Source organism: Ruditapes philippinarum, unplaced genomic scaffold (genome assembly GCF_026571515.1).
Source record: "Ruditapes philippinarum isolate M1 unplaced genomic scaffold, ASM2657151v2 ctg199_1_1_1_1, whole genome shotgun sequence".
NCBI lineage: Eukaryota > Metazoa > Mollusca > Bivalvia > Venerida > Veneridae > Ruditapes > Ruditapes philippinarum.
Window position 1 is genome coordinate 239,382 of NW_026859993.1, and position 26,436 is coordinate 265,817.

The window sequence follows — 26,436 nt, forward strand, 5'->3', positions numbered from 1 at the left end:
GTCAAACTTTTATTGCCGGTACATTAGTACTCTTTCTGGTATTTAAATGTTTTGTTAGTAGACGCTTGGAGCTTGTCAAAAGTCGGTAGGCGCTTTTGGAAATAAACGTCCAAGAGTTACATAAGAGTTAATATTTATTTTCCAAAAAGAAAAGAAAGGTATTTTAACTGGTACTTCTTGTTTCTCGTAATTTTCGTTGACTCTAATCTTTACTATGTTTTATACTTTTTTCACACCTTTTTTCAGGTATTTAATCCAATCAACATTTCATAATTGTGAATGATAAACTGATTAAACACTGTTAAAGTTGTGGGGTGAGAAGAACACCTTAGAAGAATATAATCAGTCTCAGATAATTGATGAACACCTGTAATTATCATTAAAACCCCTGTCACACTTGGGCAGTGGCCTCTTGGCGCCCAAAGAAAATTCAGAACACGGAAGTGAGCACAGACAGATCACAGACAATGTCGCAGCAACGTCACAGCATCATACTGGCATTGCATTGATCACTGTAGAACGCCGACCAACTGCGCGCATTTTGATCATGCTGAAAACAAAAGTCATCACTTGGCGTTCTCATACAAGCACAGTGGGATGGGAGCTTATATAACACAACAGGAGTGCCATGAAAGAGCAAAAGGAATGCCAAATGATCGTGGTGGTTAGCATGGCTTGTACAGAGATTAAGCGGCGTCTCTACCATGCTGCCAAACGCAGAGGAAGTGCAAAGAAATTAGTAGAAAATGTAGTTAAAAGCAGGGTAAAACGGATAAAATTTTAAATTCGTTTTAAGCCCGTACAAACAACCCTGAAACGCTGTGAGGACGCCGTGAAGATGCCTTGAAGTCTCCATGTCATCAAAAATATTTTTTTTTTATTGCGATCTCCCGGCTCTTTAATAAATTTAACAACGCCATGCCAACGCAGTGCCAACACAGTGAAAGTGCAGTCTAGTGTGACAGGGCCTTAAGGTTTAGTGATAACGACACAGTTACAAATAACAAACAGCCTCCAGGCAGTGTTTGTTTCTCCAATAATGCACAGCGTTCGTTACGGCGGCTGTGCCAATTGAATGGCATCAGCTGAAAATTTTGCTTATCAAGCAGGAGCTGTACAACTTGAAGCTTTCGGCATCTGGGGAATAATTTTTTGGGTCAGAGAGTTAAAATCATCAGGCAGTACCCAGGCAATGTTTTTTAAAATCATCGAGCAGTACCCATGCAATGTTTTTTGGATTGGCTGATTGTGATACAAAAAAACACCATTCAATTTTAAAGGCACCCTGAAGAACATTGCCTGGGCCACACACAGCTCCCGAATAGACCCCATTGCAACTGGACGATTCATGGACAGGCACCATGTGGTCATTCTGTCTTGTTGCCATCTGGGGACCAGGCTGCTTGAGTTTGTTTGTAATTCCGGTTTCACTTTATAAACTTGTTTTAATTGGCTCAAAAAAATCATTTTGTTAATTCCTTTGGATTTAACATGAAATTTCTTGTCGAGCAAGAACGTTTATGCGGATTATTCTTAAGGCAAAGGCAAAATATAATTGTTGCAGCAGCTTTTTATGACGAGAGTCAACACAGAAGTGGTTGTAGGAAAAGATTTGTGTGGGTGAAGCCATGGCTGCAGAGGATTATCTATGCCTCTAGCAACTTCCTTTGCTTGCATATTGACAACTGACTGATTTCTAAAAGAATATCATTAAATGTCAAGCTTGTAACCCACAGCGCCCGCACAGTGACTGCCTGATCCATTTATGAATCACACAGGCGCCATCCAGAAATCAGACGGTGACTGCACGATCCTTTGAATGCTTTCTGTAAAATGAATTCAGCAAAAAATTGCCCGGCACCATTTCATTCATGACCACGCAAGGTATCAAACTTAAAATAAAAAATTTTAATTTAAAACCGCAAGGTATCAAATTTAAAATTGAACTGTGTCCACGAAATTGTCAAAGCTGCCGATGCTGTTAAAATCTTTACATTGGGCAGTGCCCATTTCATTTGTGACCTAGGCATAAATTTATCAAGTCTATATTGGTTTGTATAAATAGTGAGTATTTAAGTGGTAAAAATATGTTCTGATATATGACAGTTTATGTAATTAAGTTTAAAAATAGTATTAATTTAAAAAAAATGTTCTTAATCATTCAATGTGTAAATCATAGTGAATAGTATAGTATATTATTCTGCTTAAAAGATTCTTTTTCCAATTTATATATTACATGTATAAATTAATAATTATGTAAGTGAATATTAATCTTATATAAGAAAAAAATATGCATTGGAACAGTCTGCACATACCGGTATGCGGACAATTCTCCCCCAAAATAGAGAGAGAACACTATATTGAAGATGGTAGCCAAAAAAAACAGGGCAGAAATGTCTAGGAAATGAAAAGACCAAACACAGGTTGAGCCCCAATATGCAGCTGAAAATCCCTTTTGACCCATTTAAGTTATCACATGTTTTGGTGAAATGTTCTGTCATCCTTCTTAATTATGTTTCAGACTTTGTTAATATTACACCAGTAGAAAAGAGATATTTCAAATTGAAATAAAATAAAACTACATGTCTGTTATTGAATTACTAGACATGAATCTTTAGTTTAATCATAAATATGTTTATCCATTAAAGATATATATTATATACTATGCTCATCTTTGGGTAAAATACTATTATTACAGAAATCTATTGAAATCTAGTTAATTCTTCCTGAATATGTCTAATGTGATTAAGTAAATGACTGTATAAACTATGTTTGAGAAGCTACATTTCTTATCACTTGTCAAATCTATTAGGTCTATTCTTATAAAAACTGCCATTTTTTTAGTGACAATATAATTATACTGTGATTGCCAGTAAGTGTTATTTTACATTTCAAAAGAGACTATATATATAGAGTATAGTAATAATCACTGATTCATTCTTTTAGAACATGAAATTTGAGCATTATTATACATAGAGCTGTACAAGTAAGTGTTATAATATTACATGCCTAATTTGTTATCCCCCGCCGATGGAATCGGGAGGGGGATATAGTTTTGGCGTTGTCCGTCCGTCCGTCCGAATTTCGTTTCCGGAGTAGTTCTCTGCAACTACTGGCTGGAATTCAACGAAACTTTACGGGAATCATCAATATCAAGAGGAGATGCGCATCTGACCGTCCGTCCATCCGTCTGTCCGTCCGTCCGAATTTTGTTTCCGGAGTAGTTCTCTGCAACTACTGGCTGGAATTCAACGAAACTTTATGGGAATCATCAATATCAAGAGGAGATGCGCATATCGTCGGCTTGTTCCAGTCAGACCCTTTAACTCAGAGTTATGGCCCTTGATTAGTTATGTAGTATGCATATAGAGTAAAAATCGTTTCCGCGCTACTTCTCTGCAACTACTGGCTGGAATTCAACAAAACTTTATGGGAACCTTCAATACCAAGAGGAGATGCGCATATCATCGGCTTGTTCCGGTCAGACACTTTAACTCAAGAGTTATGGCCCTTGATTAGTTATGCAGTATCCATATAGAAAAATATTTGTTTCCTCGCTATTTCTCTGCTACCACCGGCTGGAATTCAATGAAACTTTATGGGATACTAAGAGGAGATGTGCATATAGTCGCCTTGTTCCAGTCAGATACTTATAACTCAGATTTATGGCCCTTGATTAGTTATGTAGTATGCATACATCTCATTGGCATTTCCAGATTTTACTATTTAACACAAAGTTATGGCTCTGTTATTTCCCTGAATATTTATCAAGTTCAAAGAATATTACTGTTTATGCCATGATTAATATATAAATAAAGCCTTATGTCTTCAGTTGTTGTGTTAATAATAACCAGTACTCGGCGTGGGGATATAAATTCAACGAATTTGCTTGTTTATCTCACCTTTCATACCATTTATCTGTAGTTATTTCTTTCTTTTAGATAACATTAAAAGAATGCCAGGTGGTATTGTAAGACGGGCAACATTTGCGATGAGTTGATTTTGGTTCCCCGAGGCACAGTTTGGCTGTGTCCCGGGGGTGGTTAGAACTCGTGTCGGATTCTCTGGCGGATCTACACCCGATCCAACATACAGAAGGATGTGAGTGATAACTCTCAGTTTTATAATGGGTCAATTTTGGTCTAATTCTATGCCTAATTCATGTGTTTTTTAAAAAACCTGACATTGCTTGGTTTCGTTGTTATATAAACCATTTGCATACATGTACTTCTCTATAATAATACATGTGTTTAATATAAGATGTTATTATAATTCCTTAAGCTGTTTTTGTTTGTTTGTTTGCTATTAAGTCCATTAAGAATGTATTTTCTAACATTAAAGAACAAGATACTTGGTTTTTTAAATAAGAAATTTAGGATAATTATTGTATTTTTGAATTTAGGCTTTTACATTTTCAACTACCAAAAAGTTTGGGTCATTTTTATAAAACTTGTTCAAAATCAAAACTTTATTGGTATTTGGCAATTTGGTCACCTGTATTAGTTTGTTTGGACCATAATTATGACGAATAAAAGTTGAATCATTTTTAATTTTTTTTTTATAGTGGGGACCATGCAGAGACGATAGACATTGAGTTCAACCCGCACAAAACCAATTTTGAGACCTTGCTTAACCTGTTCTGGAAATGGCACGACCCGACCTCCAGCCACAGTAGACAGTACATGTCGGCCATCTTTTATCACGATGAAACACAGCAGAAACTTGCAGAAAAAACAAAAATAGAGCACCAAAAACATATAGCTCGCCCAATTGTCACAGTTATGCAGAAGGCTGGACCTTTCTACAATGCTGAAGAGTAAGGGCATTTTACGGTGAATCATAATTGTGACGATATTTTACATTTCCAGGGCCTTTTATAGCTATTTGAGGCCCCTGACTTAAATTGGGGAAAATAATATGTGGCATTTGTGAAATTTGAGAACTTTCAAGAACTTGAAACAACTTATTAAGCTACACATGTACATGTAGTTTTTGTGTATAAAATTATAAAGCCTGTAATTTCTTGAAACAAATCAAAACAGTTAAACTTTTCACAGACGTTGAAACAGTTCAATTTTGTTAAAGCTGCTGGGAATATGGAAAACAAGTTTATTTAACGGGTCATATTTGATGCTTATTATAAAAGAAAATGCAACCTAAATAAGATATTAAGCATTTTGTTCTTAATTACAGCTACCACCAGAAATATATACTACGTCGCCATTCTAAGGTGTTGGACCGTCTTGACCTTACAGATGAAGAGCTTATCACATCAAAAGCTGCTTGTAGATTAAATGGTTATCTCTGTGGGTATGGTACAGAAGAGGACTTCTTGAAGGTAAAAAGTGGCACTGTCGCCAGGTGGTTACTGTGTTAGACAGCTTAGACTAGTAATCTAAGGATTGCTGGCCACTTGGGTTTAAATTCTGTCACAGGGCAAGCCATTGTTTCCTTGAGCATGAAACTTTACAGGGTATGTTAGATCTTGTTGATTCCAGGAACCAACATTACAGTGTGTGTGAATAAGCTTATAGCTTAATTCTTTAACTTCTTTGCTTAAACCTATAGTTACAAATATGATAAATAAATTGGCCGCAATTTTTCACCTACATGTATTTTCCAGTCACAGAAATTGTAATTGAAAATGTATGTGTAAGGGTTTTCCCTAAAATTTCTTGTGATCTATGGACCCCATGTTAGATATTTTAAGCGTCCATTGTAGTTTTAAAGGGCCGCATATCAAAACTTATCGTCAGCAACTGCAATCTGTAAATTTTACATTACAAGGCTTTCATTTCAAGGTCAGCCATTTAGAGGTGACCGAAACATGTAAAGCTTGAAAAATAGGTTATTTTGTAAAGAAATAGTGGCCTGAATAATACAGAAGATCTGTTTTTATTAAAAAACTATTAGACATTCGAAATTGTTAGGGTTAGATTTTTTGGGTCCAAGGTCACATACCCCATACATGTGTAAAAGGGTCCCATACCCAATTCAATCATGTGTATTATGGTCCCATACCCTATTCAGTCATGTGTATTATGGTCCCCCTACCCAATTCAATCATGTATATTATGGTACCATATCCCATTCAATCATGTGTATTATGGTCCCATACCCCATTCAATCATGTGTATTATGGTCATATACCCCATTTCAATCATGTGCATTATGGTCCCATACCCCATTCAATCATGTGTATTATGGTACCATACCCCATTCAATCATGTGTATTATGGTCCCATACCCCATTCAATCATGTGTATTATGGTCACATACCCTATTCAATCATGTGTATTATAATTATGGTCCCATACCCTGTTCAATCATGTGCATTAGGGTCACATACCCCATTCAATCATGTGCATTAGGGTTACATACCACATTCAATCATGTGTATTATGTTCACATACCACATTCAATCATGTGCATTATAGTTACATTCCCTAAAAATGTGTATAATCATCATATAATAGATACATATTTATTGGGTTTGTGAAAATATTTGGACTTTGGGTTAAATTTTGTTATCTTCAGGTTCCTATGGTAATTTATATGCTGAAATTTATATAACTGGTGTAATGTATAGAAACTTTATATATTTTGATATGATATTGCAGGAAGTTGATGACCTTGACCTCAAAGAATCTATAGTGGGATATGTGCAGCAACAGATAAGGAAGAATAAAAGACACTAGTTACTGAATAGCTATGCAAATTACTAAAATCTCAGTGAAATATTTGTTGTTGATTTTTTCATTACTATTTTAATATGCATTTGAGCGGTATATCTGATTGGCTTTTAGAAGAAATTTAAGAAACACTATGAATTAATATTGGCAAGATTTAGGTATTAATTTAAATAACACTGAATAATTAATGAGTATGAATTTATTATTCGATTTATAAAAGATTGATGAAATTGTACGTGGCTGGTCTCCTGAAAAATGTATTATCACTAATTGCAAGTTATAAGTGGATAAATTAGAAGTAAAAGTGGAAAGCAGCATTTTCTCCATTGCTCAAGCTTATTGTGAGATATAGATATCAAAGGTCAATAGCTGCACTGAAAAATGTTTCTGACATAAAACTTGGAAGAAAAAAACAACAGCAACAAAAAAACACCAACATTTTTCCTTACCATTGTCTTTCATTTCCTTGTATTTTCTATATTTGTATATTTCTTTTTGAATTACAACACACTTTCAATGTAAAAGATGTTGGGTTTTTTTGTACAGAATTTATCAGAAATCTTTCAGTCTGTTATGTTTTTCAAGAATTTATCAATTTTAGAACAATTTGTTTGGCAGGTTAATGCTTTAATTGCATGTTTTATTGCATATTTTCATATAAAAAATCTTTCAGTTTACCAACTTCAATGCGAAATAATTATTCCTATTTGGACAGACCTTACCTTGTCCTGAAAGGATGAGAGAGAGAGAGAAAAGACTGATCTTATTTTATTGACAATTCATCATTAACTGTCAAAACAAAATCATGGAAAATTGTGCTTTCACATTATTTGTAACTGTTATTTTGTTGTGAGTGGGTTTTTCTTTCATCAGATTTTTTTTGTAAAAATACCATACGGGGTATCTTGTTCTTACATGGAATGATAATTTTTTTATAATAATTTACTATCTCAAAATAGTTGAACTTATGAAGGTGGTAAATGAAACTTTACTATTTTATTGCTGGAAACTTTTTCATCTCTTATTTTGAGATAGTTGATTGCTTTGTTAAATTGTTGTTCATTGTTTGTTAAATTGATATAAATTCAGAATTTTTACTCTTGCCCTGTTATTAAATAAAAAGAAATTGAAATTATATTCTTAATTTGTTTTTCTTTCTTTCTTAATATAAAGAGACAAATATAAAAGTATTACTGTCATAATTATCTTGGACATTGAATCTAATGGTCATTTTTCTCTCATAACTGATTCAGTAATCATGTGAAATTTCTAGTCAATCAATTGGGTAGAAATTTGTAATAACTTGTGTTATCCAGGAGAATCAGTTCGGTGGACCCACCTCTACTCTTGACATGCAACATTTTTCTAGTGGTTCTCTATTCGAAAACAAGTACTAGCGCTTGACATGTAGCATAAATCTAGTGGTTCTCTACTCTATCACAAATACTAGCACGTGACAAATAGCATTTAAAATATAGTGGTTCTGTGCTCGAACTTGAATATTAACATAAATCAAGTGGTTCTCTACTCTATCACAAATACTAGAACTTGAAATGTAGCATAAGAATAGTGGTTTTTTACTCGATCACAAGGACTTGGACATGTCGCATGAATCTAGTGGTTCTGTACTTCAGAACTAGCACTTGACAAGTAGCATAATTCTAGTGGTTCTCTACTCGATCACAAATACTAGCAATTAAAATATTGGTCCTCTTCCCGATCATAAACTATACTTACACTGTTACAGGGTTATGAAAATCATTATCTACAAATTGACACAATAGGTCAGAGGTAGCCTTAACTGCAGTTTTATTCACACTTCGCGGACTACGAAGTACAATAACTCTTAAAAGGAAAAATATGACTGTAACACTTGGTTGTCTCCCTTTAACATGCATGTATGTTATCATTTGTTATGTGAGCTGAGATTAAAGGCACATTATGCCTAAGAAATAAACAATTTTTTACTTCTTTAGAAAGAGCAAACATCAACTTTTTAAAGTTTATATAATGGTTTCATAGAATGTTAGATGCTTGTAACCAAAACGTGTCACAAAAGTAACAAAATGTAACATGACTTCCATGTGAAATACTTATTCACTATGAATGTACTTATTGCAAAAAAGCAATAGATGAATAGAAAAAGTTGGTTCAGGTAATTTGCAAATGATATTATACAAGTACACCAAATTTGGAAAGCTTTTGAGAAATAAAAAATGATATCAATTCAGATGCATAATGGGCCTTTAAGGTTACAGAATGTAATGTAATATAAACCTCCATGCCCTAAGTTACTATATAAACTTTTTATTGATGCTAAAAAATAATTAAAAAAGAATTTATATATGTGATATAAAACGGTGCAGGTCCCAGAGAGACAATGACTTCACAAACAATGAACTATGGCAGATGACTACATGGCGATTTTTTTCATGAACATTTTTAATAGTTATTAGTGGCCGGTAAAAAGCGAGATGAAATACATGTAATAACAAAAAGATAATAATAATAATAGCAACTTTATTTTTTGACGGTTATCAGGAAAATATAAAACTAATTGTTTAAAGTGGCCTTTAATCAACATTTATAAAACATAAAACTGCAAAAATTACAATACACATGTGCACCGTGAGCATTGGCAGAAATTTTGAAACTAATATTTTTTTTTGTAATTGCCTTCATTTTATATAAAAGGTATTAAATTTGAGTTTAGGACTTTCTGACAATGTATTGTTTCTTTTTAATGTTTGCGCATGCGTGCCATAAATATACTTTGTTTATTTTTTTTAAAGGTAACATGATGCGCATTTCAAGAGAATAGAAAAAAGCAACTTTGGGACAGAGAATATTGCATTTCTTTACCCGATGCCAATATTGTTCAGAACACATTTGGAACAAAACTTAGAAAGAATTTTACTATATGAGACTGTTATACGAATTCCAGGAATTTTCTATGATATATTTGATAAAGATATAAATCATTATGCCGGTAAGACGAAAGAAAGAACCGATAGATCTCAATTTAAACAGGTTGTACGACGGATGAAAACATGATAAAAGTCAAATCACACATGGTAATGTGAATCACGTGACTCCGGAAAGATTTATTCTAGCGTGGGAAAAAGTTTACCGTTAGTTGGAATGCGCAGCAAAAGTTCCCTAGAACTCTGCAAGGGCATAAGCTATTACACTGCACGTAAAAAAATAGAACAACATATCCGATTATTATAAACGTTTCAAATTCGAAGAACATATTTAATTTGGCATCAAGCTTTCCTCCTTTGTATTTACGTAATGATGATGAAGATGATGTGCAACTACATTTTTTGTTAATTGTGTTAATATGTTGAGATACGTACATTGTATTTCAGTAACCCAATACAATAACTTTTTTATTGCGACAATGTCTATAATTTGAGTTTGGCAAGCTCATGCTGTGAAATCTTATTTTCAATTAATGAGATACAATGTATCATTCAGGCATTTATAGATGGAAGTTTTTATAAAGTGGCCATTTTTAAAATGTACGATGCAGAAATATTATTTCAGAAACCAGAAAATACACGCAAGCGGACGCACACAAAGTCATGCATTTATAAGTCACGATATAAGTTGTTAGAAATGTTCAAAAGAATGTTTACAAAAGATTTAGAAAAAAGATGGAAGACATTCGTGGTAAACCTGGTTTTTAAAATCGTTTCTGAGGAATTGTTGATGTTTAACATTTTATTATAACGGGTAAAGAATTTATTGTCGGCCGCATCTGTGTTGATTTATCTGTTCACACCCAAATAAAGAAAAAAAATCTAATTTGATTTAAATTTTCATCATTAAGATAATACACACCGTACAAATTACTTGTACGGCAAATACTAGTACCGAGAAAAAGATGGCAAATAGCCTGTATAAATACCGGAAGTCAAGATGATAAAAATAGCCAACGACCGAAAAAAGTTCTGAGCTTCGTTAAATATGGTATTATAATTTCAAAATGCCGTTGATCGAATGGAACATTTTTGTAACATCGTTCATTTCGGTGTGCAGTATAATAACGAACACGTGCGAAGGCAATTTCACCTACTGCTGGGAGCATCAGCTCGGTTATGGTAGACGCTTGAAATTTATATCAAACTCGTAAAAAAGTTATTCCACTGTCTATCAATTACTCTAACAAATCTTACATAACCTATGGGGGATCCGAAACACAGTAATGCAGATCAGATGATAGGACGACGAAAACATGTATGAAAAACCCGTGTCAGATCATTTGTCATTGGAACACTGCGCAAGACCAAAAATTATATTCGTTTGACTCATTACTCAACGCGCATGCTCTTCACTTATTTTTCCTCTTTATTTTTTCCCCTTTTTCTTGTCTGGGAGAGAGGAAACCGAGTGTATTATAAGTTGCGCTTTTTTTCTTTTAATTCAACGCAAAGTCACTGGCACGCACATTGGTAGGTGGCAAATGAAAAACATTGCTGCCAACCGTTCAACCAGTAAATCAGGGTTCGGGACTGGGGGAAAAGGAGACTTATACATGTAAATCTCAAATTTACATTTTACGTACATATTATTTTGTTATTTTTTTATCTTCGGATACAAATACGCTCGGCGATGTTCGTTTCACTCATATTACTGTTTCAAAGATAACACTTACAGCTCGCATATTTTTTTAAAGGTTTTCCCAAAATTAACTTTTCACAGTGACCATTTAAATTTTTTTCACAAAAGCTGAGGAAATCTTAGTGCATTGTACTTCACGCAAAATTGGAAAACATTTAACGAAACTTACAAAAGATTGGACGAAACTTACAAAAGATATTGTGTGTGTAATTTTATTCAGTTGATGGCGTATGCATTTTGTAAAGCATATCAGCATGAATCTGCTAATGCGTCTAGTGCAGACCAAAATCTGTCGGAACATCCTCGCCGTCTGATCATGGTCTGTACTGTGCGCTATTCAATCAGTACATATTTAGAAATTTCCCATTAAAATGATGACATGTTTTTTTCCAGATAGGAAAACGTTATTTTCGCTTAACAACAAAATTTGGTTTGAATGTTATTGTAGTCTATTGCAGATGTAAATTGAAAAGAAATCTCAATAAGAGATAATTTGCAGCTCTCAGTGTCCTAGTCATTGAAAGTCCACGTCATTAATTTATCTTATTGAATACATTTTGTTATTGACTCTTTAGGCCTGCTTTTTTGTCACTTTAAGTTATTCTTTCACCTTTGTCACAATCTTGCTTTGTCATCCTGTGATAAAAAAAAACGTCCAGTATGCCATGTATACAACTACTATATATCAAACTTCCACTTCTTTATTCTTGTATTTGGACTAGGATGCTGCAATTGATATTAGTTTGATAGTTTACCAGTCTTTAAGTCAATGTTTATCTTATCAACACACCGGACACTTTAACACACATTTGTCTATAACTGATACTAAAGAATAATATTGGGATGCCATTTAAAATACTATTTACCTTGCTTTTATAGCAAATGTTTAAAACCCCAGAAATTCAGCACAGAAACGTAATAAAGATATAAGTTTGGAATAATATTTGTTAAAAAAACAGTATGAAATACAAATGTTGGTACATAATGGCATGATTTTTTAAACAATTGACTTTTTTTGTAAGCAATTAAAAGAAGCAATGCACACCAGGCTTATGGTAATGCAAAAATGTAATTGTAATGCACTGTGATGCATTACATTTTCACAATTAATTGCATGTAATGCACAATATTTTCCACTAAATTAACTGTTATATAATGCATTACATTGGTGTATAATTGTGTAATGCATACAATACATATATTTTGTGTTTCTGCATTACAAACGCATGTTTGACCAGGAACGTCGAATGATTGAGCTGGTCCTTACCATGGGAACAGCACAACAAATAATAAATAAGCAAGACCAATATCTATGAAAAACTTTATTTTATTTTTTTGGCACAAATGGTAAAAATGGATGAAACAGTTGATACTAAGGCACTTGTTTGTTAGATTTTCGTATACATGTACTTGAAAAATGATATTATACAATAAAATGTATCAAAATTGTTTTGTTTTTATATAAAATTTATGTTTTCAATGATTTTAAAGACATACATTTAAATTGTATTATGTTAAGGCAATACACCGCATTTGTTCCTTCCTTCGGTATCAGAAAAAAATAAACCTTCTCCAAATGCATTGTAGATGTTACATACTAAAATGGCGAAGGCCGATGAAATAACATAACATTGATATTAAGTTTCACTCTACACTTTCTAGTCTCAAAATAGCACACATAGCAGTATCAATTCAGTTATGCATGTGACCTATCTTTTGATCTTTAGATATATGACTGCCAACTTTGAAAAAAATGTTGACATATCTGAGAATTGTATTGTCCTTTTTCCTATTCTAATGAAACAATGAGTACACACATATGTTTTAGCGTCTTCACAGACGGTGATTAGGGAAACAAGTCTCGATGAATTTGTGTCAGTATCTGAAGAGTTATCGGTCTTCAGCTTCTACTAAAATAGACACAAAGAGCAATAACTCTTTAGAAAAAAAACCCAGAAAAGTCTGATTTTCTTAAATCGCTTTTATTAATAGTTCTCTAACACAAATGTTCTTTTAGTATTCATTTTAAGTAAACTTGTTTAAAATTTCCATATCTCGTTTTAATGCAAAGGATTTCATCAAGACTTATTCCCTTACAATGATTTTGGTCCTTAAGAAATGCTTTTTATTTTAATATTACCTCCATTTTATAACTAAAAGTAAATATGTGCAAAGCATAGAGAATGAAGCCCTGGCATACGTATATACTTCCATACACATTTACTCTCCGTTTCCGGTTTCAGACAAACTAAATCTATTTTTGATGGTAAGTATAGAAAATAGACGCATATAAGCTACTGTAGCATACTAAAACAAGAATTGTTTTCGGCCACCATGACTCTTGAAAATAGTGTTTTGTTATTTTCATATAGTTTGATTGGTCCGTAATATTTCTATTACGTTAGTATTCTGGGTGCTTGTCTAAAATCTGTCACATTTGTCGTGATGTGTAATAGCTACACCCAGAAAACAAATCATCCAATCAAAACATGTCTTACAAACGCTAAAAAGGCCGTACCTTCATTGATCAATTGCAAACAAATAAAACATATCCAAGAAGTTGCATAGCTGCAAAAATTGGTAATATATGTAAATTATGAAGCAACACTTCAAATATATATATTACACCACATTGTCAGAATATAAATAATAATAAAAACACATCAAACCATAAACGCAAACATGAATTTATAACAAAAAAGTAATAATAATCATATATCATCTAGACGAATGATGAAATGATTTCAAGCGTTTACCGGAAGTTTCAATGAAGAAAACGGTAACAAAGAATGTTTGGTTTAAAACAATTATTTTGGAATCTAAAGATACACTTTCTTTTTATGACATCAAAATGTCAATGGTTCAAGGTCATTGAATGGTTCAAGGTCATTTAATTTATAAATGATCCACAGGTTTGTGCAGATTTTGTCTTTCATGTAACACCTAAAGGAACTCGGGAATTGGTCGCAGATTGCAGCGCGTTGATTTCCTATATGTATCCTGTCTTTAATATTTCTTTAGTTACATTTTTATAAAATTCATTCCGTTTCCGGTCATTGAGTGTTATATAATCTCAATTTGACACGGTCTGGTATCTTGAAAATTGCCTGACTCTGACCGTTTCCTTAAAAAAGAAACCGAGTTCCTATGGTAACCGATGGGAATAGTTCTTTTATATCAATCCGTCAAAAATGATTACGTCATACGTCGATCATTTATCATGTAAACATCACAAATGCAATGGCTGTTATTAGGAAACGAAGACACATAATATAAAATTATTAAAATCAGTAATGTATGAATGTTCGTATGCTATGATATCTCATTAAGTAAAATAAGCAAATTCATTAATGTATACTACGTATATTAAATGTATACAACGTTCCTATTTATAGAACATATCTATTTGTAGAATGTTTCTATTTATAGACTTTTTTCTATTATATAGATTATATCTATTTAAAGAATGTACCAAGCTGTACAAAAAAGATTATGGTTAAATGAAACATAAAATATGCTGCCATTTTGTTGCATAGTTAATAAAATAAAAAAAATCATATCCACTGAGATCACGGTTCACTGAATCTGATGAAGATCAGTGAATGTTCGAGTCAATAAATTACAATAAATTAAAAAAAAGCTTTGTAATAAATAAAAATAAAATAAATAGAAACGGGGTAAAACACGGCACAACACGCAGGTTAATAAATATATAAAATAAATAATACGAAAAACAGTATTTACATATATATAATCAGATGTGAAAAAAATATGATACAAAAATTATTTTTTTATTTTCATTGTTGTCTTATGATGATGATCCATGCGATTATAATCATTAAAACAAAACATTGCTCATATCACGATACGATCTTAATTACACACTTTATAGTGAGTAATGTTTCAGTGCAAACACTTTTGATAAGTGAACAATTTTTTTTTTTCATATTTTAAAAAACGATACGAAATGGTACAAACAATCTTATCAAAAAGTTCCAATTTGCAAAATTAGATTAATTTGTCGTAAGTGAATGTATTTCATAGACATAAATGTTTTCCTGTTTAATTTCCATATAACAGCATTGGTAATAAAATGCATGTCTTGTTTGATAAATAAATAAATAGATAAATAAATAAATAATAAATAAATAAATGACTTAAATAGTTCAACACGTTTGAACTGACTTTTCAGTCGCAATACATTGGTTTTGGAATTAATCAAAGGGACAAATACATTTAACTATAATTACATTAAACTAGTTTAAAAATCTTAACTTAGATTTTTTTGACATAACAACACTAATGCTAAATACTGACATATAAAATGTTAAAAAAGAAGTCTTAAAAAAAAATCTTAATTCATAATCCTATGACGTCACTTAAATAAAGCTAAAGAAAAATAACTAAAGGAAAGAAAACGTCAACTCAAACTTGTTACTCTCTTGGACTAGTTCAATCCATGTCGTTATATAAAAAATGAATTTGTTTAATGAAAGCGTTGAAATAAATGACTGAAAAATGACTTGATCCCATTAAAATTGTAGCACTTGATTTGGAATAAACGTTGTCTCGGAACTTCTCATCGAGACGTATAATATGTAGGCCCTTGACCTTGACACTCCAGGTCAAGGTCAGTAATGTTGTATCGAGTCCCTGTGTAATAATGTATCGAGGTGTTATGTGAAACCTCCATATTTAATGTCAAGTTATGTAATATGAAACCTCAAAACATCATGTCGAGGCGTGTAGTACAATAGAAAGACTGGTATTCTTATTTTTCAGCAGTTTCTTCGTATGAATAGTTCCATGTTGAATTTTTTCATATTTAAAGAATTTAGATTTGTCTCTCTTTCGGCGAAATGTGAAAAGGATGTTGTCGTTGATTTAATTATAAGTTTTTGTTCTTTTAACATGTCTGTTTACATCTCTTTTTATGAAATAGTTGATTGAAATGCGCTTGATAGTTTTTTGTTTGGTATACTTATCTACGAACTGTTGTAAAATTTTTATATGTCTTTTTGTAATAATGTCCAAAATAATGTCCTCTATAATGAAAAGATTCTCTCGAATGTTACTGTCTAAATTTCTGGCCTCGCATGCACGAAGACTCTTCATGTTTATACAAGTAGCTTTTCAGTGCGAACGCCTTTCCACAGCGTCCGCAGACGTACGGCTTCTCCGACGAATGAGTCTGTATATGCGCGCGCAAGTTAGACTTGTCCGCAAATGATTTCTGACAAGTTGGGCATGAGAATGGTTTCTCACCCGTATGTGTGCGAATGTGACCTTGTAAAAGCCAAGGACGACTGAATCTTTTTCCACAGTACTTGCATTCGCAACCTTGATTGTGCGTACGCACGTGCATGCTATATGCGGGCATCGAAACGTATGTTTTGTCGCAATGAGGGCACTTCCGGGCTTTTTTATCAGTTGTCGTTCTGTGTGTTTGTCGATGTCGCGCGAGATTACTTGAAGTGCTGTATCTCTTTCCACATTCTGCGCATGCGTGACTCTCAACTTCGCTTTGCGTATTAGAAATCGGCTGAAGTGGTTGGCTGATGATTGGATGAATTGGTACGAAATATTGGCCCACGCGCGCGGAATAATCTGCCCCTATTTTATGAAAGGACTGGTCATAAGTTTGATGGAAATTGTCTTTATACGGTGGTGTAGCTTGATTCGTGTTGGTCATAAGCTCATATAGGAAAGAGATGTGTTGTTGACGACAAGTGAGTCCGAAATCTATGGTAGGAGACATGGCCCTATTTTCTGTCGTGTATGAATATCCACTGTCGCTCTCGTCTGATGACGTCGATGATGACGCATGTGAAGAGGACGGACTAATGGCGGGTGATGGTATCTGTGGCGAAATCGGTGCTTCTGGAAAGACAAATAAAAGTCAATATTAGGATATAAGTAATAAGCTGTTTTCTTTGAATCAATTATTGTATGTACGGCATGCGTGTTCCTAAACCAACAAAATACAATTCTAGACTACTCAGCGAATAGACCTTACTTTCAAAGTAAATGCAAATTCAAAAATATGCTGACTTCTAATAAAACACAACAAAATTTCCCATAAAAATGATAAAAAAGAAACGACATAAATGTTAGAAATGTTTAAGCAGAGTAAATAATAAAAAGAATAAGGGCTAAAAAATCTTGTTCTTTGATGGTTGTTTAATTTAATTGTTTCCACGTGAAAGCATGTTGAATTGTTCTCGTGCAATGTATGTAAAGAAAGGGGTGATATAATCTAAAGAGACAAGTTATCGCATAAACCCGTTTGCTGCAAACTTTAATTATAATGAAAACCACGAGATATATGCTTCCAATTGCACGGTTGCCATGGCGACCGCTGATAGAGGGGAGCCAATGACACCCGCGAGCGATAATGTAGGGCACGCGCTGCAGTGGTAACGGTATCCGGTGACGCTTGATGAAAGACACATGTGCTAAAGTGAAAAACAATTATCGTCTGCCTTTTGCTTATTTCATTCTTCAAGAAGCGTTCTAAAATATTTCTTTTCTCATTATATAAGTGTGAATGAAAAATTGAAAGAAAAATATGAAAACGTTGGATGATACTTTCCAACGATTACAATCTTGAAGCGGCTTTCCGTAATATTTTCATTTCTTTTCTTACATTAAAGTAAATAAAAATTAATATGGAAGCCAAACGCGTCAATTCTTTAAAGAATGGATTAAAAACTTTCTCCTATATAACTCTGGAATTTTGAGAGAGTAGACGGTGTTAAGATTTAATAACGAGTCTTAATGAAATTTATACTTGTATGAACCATTTAAACTTTTTTCCTTGTGAAAATAATAATATAGGATGAAAAACAGTATACCTTTTCAGACAGAATAGTTGGGTTTAATACGAAAAATCAAGTCTTAAAAAGAACGCTGCAACGCATTACAATAAAACATTACAAACATATAAATCCTAGAAACTAATATTGAAAGTGATATTTAACTAAGATATGTAGACAAAAGTTAAGAGCTAATATACCTCAAAACATGCAAACGTTGTAAAAACTGAAGTTATGATTTCTACCTCGAAACATGCAAAAATTTATAAATGCAGCGAAACATTATTACCTTTAACTTATTAGTTCATTAATGAAGTTATTGTCTATTTGTTATTATTTCAGTAATAAAGTTTGCTAAAGCCGATTATGCGCTGATTAAACAAAAAAAGATCTATGATTCGTTTTATATAAGAACTGGAAATACATTAGAGGGATATAATTATTTATTTCATGCGCGTCTACTCTAAGACGCATTGAAATAATCTGCTGAACTTTGTTGTGCAATAGTTAATATCTTATAACAAATCCAATACAGATTGAATTACGCTATTTAAAGAGAATTATTATTATTGTTTACTGTGAACTAATATTTACTGCGATTATTTAATTTACTACGATTTGCATTAGTTCTTTTTATTCTCCCATCTCGTTAATGATAGCTATTTAGAACGCATAGAATATTTATCTAATCAACGAGCATGCAACATTGGTAAATCCAGAAAATCCGCAGAAAGTTTTTTTTATCCGCGAAATGTTTTGCGATCTAATGATTATCACTTTTACTTTATTCTACGTATCTTCATGGGTGGTAGAAGTGGTCTTAGCACCTAACTTTTATCGACTTGTTTTTCTAGTCTGTTTTTTATTCGCAGGATATCTCAGATTACGTTTATTGATGTAGAAAATGCGTTTCTTTGCATGTTGAATATTTTAATTACATACTAGAATGAAAAACGAAAATAATCAAAATATTTGAAATATCTTTTAAGCGATTTTCTTTTCCTATTTAACCATTAGGTTGTTAAAGTGAGTTAAAGGTATTTTTGTTATATACGTTGATACTGTATGTATTGTAATAGGGTCTTTTTTAGCCGTTTCATTTTTTCTAAATTACGTTTAATTAACAATACTATTAAAAATGAAATAGGACGCTTTCTGCTTGAAAAAATGCCCACTCGTTATGTTTTGATAATTTTTTTCAAAGATACGGTCGACAGTTTTCTTATGAATAAAATATTTCAAATATTTTCTTATATCAGAATTATAATTAGTGGCTTTATTTATTTGTGCATTATACTGAGTAAAGACAAATTAGTTTACTCTATAATCATTTCATACGAATGATTATCCTGTAAAATTAATTACATACCATTAAACATAATATAATTGTGTAATTCTAAATCAGCTGTGGTATAGAATTAAAGAAATATAATAATGAGTATGGACTTATTATTAGCTACGACGTATATTTAAAGAAATATAAGTTTTCAACTCATTTACAATTTTACAGACATATTATAGTTTATAGATATACTGTTACAATTGCTATAGACATAATATAGTCTTTTAAGACATATATTTATAAAAGAGACATATAATTATTACAGAGATATAATTTTCATATACACGTGATAGTTTATAGAAGTACAATTACTATATATTAATATATAATTATTAGATAATATAATAACTAACAACATATAATAATTAAAGACATATATTTATAAAAGAAATATAATTAGTAATAACAAATAATTGCAAAGACTCATAATAATGAAAGACATATATAAATATTAAATAAAGATATATAATTATTAAAGACATATAATTATAAAAGACATATAGTTATCAATGATATATAATTATAAAAATCATAAAATCATGAAAGACATATAATAAATAAAGACATATAATTATTAAAGACATAGACACCGATCATAAACATATAATATTCATAGACATACAATCATTTATGAAACATAAAAACTCCCGAAGGCGTTACGTTAACATAATATTAATTTGGCACCGAAATATCATACCACAAAAACGACATCACTTTAACACGATTAACATTTTTATATCAACTATACACGGTTAAGTCTTTTTTATTAATGACTAAATTTATATAAATAATTAATTTATTACATTAATAACTAGACTTCTGTTATATTAGAAACCACACAGGTACAACAATCATTGCATTTATTAACATCTTAACATCTTCATTTTTTGCGTAATACTAACGATACCGTGGAGTAGATTTTCATTTACTTCTGGTACAATTTTTTGCTGTACAAAAATGTTAATTAATATTCACTTCTCAGAAACTCTTTTAAAAGAAGTTACAAAATTACTGTTTAAAGAAACCTGTTTTTGTTTACGTGTAATGTTTCCGTAGAAAAACTACGGTGTAGTAACATGACCTTTCCCCCTAACTGATTAATAATTGTATGATTAACCCCATACTGCGATGAGTTACATCTTAGAGATAAGATTATTGTTTATATTACAGTAAGTTGATTGATTTATTATAGGTAATTAGGCGGCTCTTTGAAGTCGCCGCGCCAGATAAATTTAGCAATTACGAAGCCTGGTGTCTTTGAGATTTTCAGGAATGATTTGATTCTAATAAGCCTGGTTGACAAGATGACGGATTACGATCGTCTGATATTAGATAGATGCAATATGGAATTTATCAGATCATATTAACTATGGTGTTCTGTTATTGCACTGCACAAGAAGCAATGAATTTAATCAAACAAAGTGAACATTTGAAACAGTTGTTAGAGATTTTGTCCAGTATAAGATATCAAATAAAATTATAATCGGGTGATATTTTGTATCATTTTCCAACATGAATGATAATTTAAATAACTGACTTAGTCTTTAAAAAAGCAACAGCAAAATAATTTTGTCATAATTGTATGAATAAATTCTCACAAAAATCAATTAATAAGAAATGTATTAACATGTCTAAAATTAAATATCTTTATGATAAATGTTGACATTGTTTTCTTTTTTTTTAATATTCTTATTTTTTTCTTCTTCATTTAGTGCATATGCTTATACACTGAGTTAGAAACGTTTAATTAAATAGGTACATTATAAACTTAAGTTAACAAGTCGCTATTCATATTGCATATAATCAAGTAATAATCTAGGTGTTAACTTTTTTCACTATACTGCCTTATGTTAAATTCGGCGAAATTTAAATGTTTGTTATATATACATCAATTTACATTAACCAACAATAAAACTTATCATTATAAAAGGCTGAAGAAATGTAACTTTGGCTTTTAAGGTAAAAATTAGGTTTCAATTTTGAATGATGCAGGATCGATCCTTTTATTGGATCATGTTGTTCAGCCAAAAGGTTCTAGTGAGACACCATGTGGTTTACAACCACCAGCAACAGCCGTACATGATGTAGAGATTATTGCAATATATTATCGTTATTTAATCGCGATTATATCTATGTCTTATTATCAAATATAATTGATACTTCACTCGTATCTGGAACGATAATCATTATAATGCACTTTTAATTATGCACCAAGATGGTTCAACAGTTGTTTATTATGTAATATATGATGGAATAACAGTTGTCTTTAAGGTTTATTATGTATCAGAGAAAGAAAGTTGCGTCGCGTGCAGATCACACGTTGTGATGATTACAATTTAACTGCTTATTATACTAATATTACACTGATTTAATTGGTTTATAGGAAACAAATATATCTTACAATAAATATATTAATGCAATGTTGCTTATCTAACACAAGGTTTGGCCGTTTTTTTGTTTGTATATTCAAGTTACTTTTATTTACGGTTTCAAACTTGAAACTTTCAAATATACTTTAAGTAAATAAATAATTACAAATAACCTTAAAATAAACGCAAAAAAGTTCATGACAAAGGAGGACTTAAATCGTCACCTTAGTGCAATTACTGATTAAGTGCAATTAAATAAAAAAAGCACTTATTCCGTTATTGCAGTAAGACGACGAAAGGTAATCTTCACGTTTTGTGTAAGAAAATCTTAAATTGTCGTAAAATTTAAAATTTCACTTTCCAGGCATTACAAAAGACCGCTGCTATCTTTCTTTTGTTTCTTATATTTTCATTTTATCATTGTCATAAAACATACACTACTGGTTAATATGAGACAAAGAGATCCAATGAAAAAAGGAACATATTTGTTGTATAATGATATTAGACAGGCAGCATGTTTTAGATAAGGAAACATAGGCAAACTTCAGACCTATCAAATGCCGTACTGATAAACATGCTATATTATATGATATAGTATGATTTAGTATGCAATTATTATAAAGGTAATACATTATTATGCTCGTAATTGCCCTATTAATATTTCGATAAGAGTCATTAGTTATTTTTCCTCCTGAAGAATAAAAATATCTAAATATCTCGTGATATAAAAAGTGTCGAATGTTTTGGTTTGTCAATGTGCGAGTAGTGGTTTTGTACTTACTTATCTTTTAACTTTGTTAAATTATGAAAATAAAAAGAAGAAAAAATATACAAGACAAATGGCTTATTCTTGTACGTATCACGGCTAAGATTATAAATCAGATAAATTATAATGTAATTGTGGCTATACAATGCCTAGGAAGATAACGTCAAAGATAGGTCAGGTTTGAGTTTGGCAAAAGATGCTGTCAAGGTCAAACGTGTTCTGTCATTGGTAACAGAGGCTTAAACCTCGACACCACTATGTCTGCTTAGATGGCCAAAGACCAATCAAGTTGCAGGAAAACAGTTAAAGTTCAGTTGAGGGAAATGAAAACAATTTTTAAAATGTTATTAACTTTTCAGTTAAACATTGACTTTTGAAAGATTATCAACCTATAGTATAAACTAAAAGAGTTAATTCATATCAAATTTATATACACAATCGTCTTTTTAAAATTTAAATGTCTTCTTTGACCACATTTTTATGAATGCTTTGTTCAAATGCTGCATGACTCTTGTCACGGAATAATTTCAAAAAAACATGTCTTTTTAGAGGTAGAATGTAACTCAAAAGGGCCATGTAGTATATACCGGTATAAATCTTTGATGTTTGGTCGCCCTTCTTTCATTTTATGTTATTTTGTTGGCATGTAAAGGTAAATATATAAAATTGGATTCATTAGCAACATATGACCTCGATATAAAGTTTTATAATGTATATAAGTTGAAGACAATGAACATTTGGTCTTTCCGGAATATAATAAAGTGTTGGTCATTTTTGTTTTATGTCAACAACAAAAGGAAAATCTGATAAAGTGTGTTATTTTTCAACTTTTTCTTTTGAAAAATGAATTATTTCAATATTATTTATCTTATCACTCGGACCCAATTACATACTCTTTGCTACCAAGGCATTGTTAAAAGGGAGATTTGTTTTAAGACCTCAAGTGATATGCATTCAATAGTAACAAATAGTCAAATAGTGTCAAATTCTCAAATGCTATACATTTATGTTATGCACTGATTTGCATCCAATAGCAACAAAAACTGTTTAATGGCAAATGCTATGTTTTGCAATGATAATTATTAGTGATTTGCATTCAAAAGTTAAAAAAAAATGTTTTATGGCAAAAATGTTTATTCAAAGTGATTTGCCTTCAATAGTAACAAAAACTGTTTAATGATAAAATGCTATATGTTTTGCAACGATAATTTTAAGTGGGTTGCATTCAAAAGTAACAAAAACTGTTTAATGGCAAAATACTATATGTTATGCAATAACAATTTTAAGTGATTTGCATTCAATAGTACCAAAACTGTTTAATGGTGAAATGCTATAATGAGACTTTGAAGCGATTTACATTCAGTAGTAATACAAATTGTTTCATGGTGAAATATGTTTTGCTTTAAGAATTTTAAGTGATTTACATTCAATAGTAATAAAAAAAGTTTTAAAATGGTAAGAATTTATATATAAAAGCATCATAAATTATACCCTTGGTTCAAATTTCATGTCTGTACAATGGTCAAATGCTATAATTTTGTTTCATTTTTTGGAATTTATCGCGGTATGTATTTAATAGAAACAACAAATAACGCATGTTCAGTTTGCTTTAGGGATTAATTGATATGCAAGCTATATAAAGTAAATAGTACTTGTAGTATCTTTATTTACATCTCATCATTGCATATACATGATAAAACATCTATTTTTAAATATATGTTGTTTTTTGTTTTTTTGGAAACATATGTAATAAGTATATATAAATAAGATATAAATATATATAATTACAATGTTGAATGCTATGCTTCAAGGTATAAGCAATAGCCACAAATAGAGTATAATGTATAAGTGTATAATGGTGCATGCTTTCTGTTTTGCTTTGCGGATTTTAAGTTTTTGTCATATGCATTAAGCATGTTTTGTTTATTTTAAGAATTTAGTTACATACAAGCCACAAGTAGTGTACATGGCTTTTAGAATTCACTAAATTGCATTCTATAGCAACAAAATGTCAAGTGCATATGCTTTAAAAACATTCAAATTGCTTTATGTTGGAGCAAGAATGGCTTTCAAATTAACTGTTAAACAATAGTTCTATTGATGTTGAAACAAAGTTTCTTGTAAAACAAAATTATTATGTTTCACAAATGGTGCAATGAACAAGTAACTATGATATAATTATATATCATAATATTTTTGCACTCGGAAAATGTAAAACTAACGTTTACTCGTGAAATATTTTGATTATTTTGCATGCTACTTGTAATAAGAACAATGGACCAATACATTTCTTTTATACTTTATGTTTAATTCGTGCAACATATTTTATATGTTTATGTTCACTTCTGGCAGAACATCGCAACTTTTTAATTTAAAAATGAGGAAATATTCTGTTAAATAGCTTTACGATACAAAGTTAATAGAAAGATCATAAAATTGAAATTGGCATACTATACACTCAGGTATTTCAAATATCCACTTTTGATAATATCATATAGATTATTTAGTTACAAAAATGCTAAGCATGAGATTTTCATGAAATTCCTGGCAATGGCGTGCCACAGACAATTTCCTATTTTCCTGATTATCAATCATCTATTAACTGCTCGTTTCCCACGCTTCTTCTAGGCAATAGAAGTGTTATGCTTAAAATATATCTTTTGATGTAATTAGTACCTGATTATACGTATATTATGTGGAAGAAAATATTTCTCTTTAAAGAGCATAATTCACTAGTTTTCGTTTAAACGAAATTATAATCATAATCTGCAATGACATTTTAGTAAGAATAATTCTGATGTTTATGTTTTTAATGATTCAAAGCATTAGGGTTCTAATTCTAGAATATTTTAATCAAAACTATGTACCTTCTTCATCTGTTACGTCTGTATATTTACTATAATCCGTGGAATTTTCAAACGGAAGTAAAGAAGTTTTCTTGTCGTCTGCTACAACATTGTCGAAATGAACTTCCGTTTGTTGACGCTGCTTCTGCTCCAGTAGCCGGCGTCTCTGTTCTTCCCTGAATGTCTCCTTTATTTGTTTCCATATTTTGTATCTTTTATTCGTTAATAAAAATGCTTTAGGCATTTTTATGTCCTTTTTCGTGAAAATTCTAGTATTTTGCCAAGTAAGTTTATTCCTGTTGTAAAATCATAAGTCCCTTTTCGCATTTGATATAAAAAAAACTTTTCGTGAAATAAAAACTAGTTAAAAACTAAACACTGAGTCCTAATTCAGATGTTCACAATTTTGCACACTTTCTTTGATTTTTCTCGTCTGATGTTAACTCACCTCTGCTTCTCTTATTATATTTACATATGATCACATGCTGCTACTCATCAACTACCGTTAACTCACGAATGACACCGAAGCAGGCTCGGTTGCCATTAGGAACGGGTCTTTGTGTTCCAGACTAGTTCAAAAACAATATCGCTAACAAGTGGCCAACGGTGGGTTACCAGTCTACTCAGAAAGGCACGCGCAGCAATTTGACTGGTTGTTTGTTTATCTAGAGCACGAGCACAGCTCGCGAGGGGGAGGGAGTTAGGGATATACGACGGCTTCTCAAATTTCACATTAAAAGCTTTCGGAGTTTCATAGCTTTGCCCGGGAAATAAATAACAGATGCGTATTGTGTTTATGAATTGTTCAGAGTTTTATTGTTTTTGCTCTCATAATTTTAGTCAAAGTCATTTTTCATAGACATGTATGGCCAACTGTTCACTGCCTTTGAATATTTGAATATACCGGCATAAAATCTAAATAGGCGAAGGTTGTATTCTATGATGCCATATTAACACTAAAAAGAATCTTTCAAAAGAAA

The 26,436-nt window shown here is 31.5% G+C and overlaps 2 protein-coding genes across 3 annotated transcripts; one reads left to right on the forward strand and one right to left on the reverse strand.

The window, feature by feature from the left end:
- The first annotated feature begins 62 nt into the window (after window positions 1-62).
- LOC132758542 (peptide methionine sulfoxide reductase-like) lies at window positions 63-7,829 on the forward strand. Of its 2 annotated transcripts, none has more exons than XM_060750218.1 (5): window positions 63-158; window positions 3,942-4,101; window positions 4,565-4,816; window positions 5,194-5,338; window positions 6,621-7,829. In XM_060750218.1, exons 3-5 carry the CDS (start codon window positions 4,683-4,685, stop codon window positions 6,696-6,698), a joined length of 357 nt encoding a protein of 118 aa, XP_060606201.1. In that variant the 5' UTR covers window positions 63-158; window positions 3,942-4,101; window positions 4,565-4,682; the 3' UTR covers window positions 6,699-7,829. The 2 variants fall into 2 exon arrangements, with proteins under 2 accessions (XP_060606201.1, XP_060606199.1); XM_060750216.1 differs by having other exon boundaries at window positions 147-170.
- A 4,798-nt stretch (window positions 7,830-12,627) lies between these two features.
- LOC132758543 (protein snail-like) lies at window positions 12,628-26,075 on the reverse strand. The gene is made up of 2 exons (XM_060750219.1): window positions 25,478-26,075; window positions 12,628-17,198 (listed from the first exon to the last, which is right to left on the reverse strand). Exons 1-2 carry the CDS (start codon window positions 25,698-25,700, stop codon window positions 16,390-16,392), a joined length of 1,032 nt encoding a protein of 343 aa, XP_060606202.1. The 5' UTR covers window positions 25,701-26,075; the 3' UTR covers window positions 12,628-16,389.
- Between the last annotated feature and the right edge of the window lie 361 nt (window positions 26,076-26,436).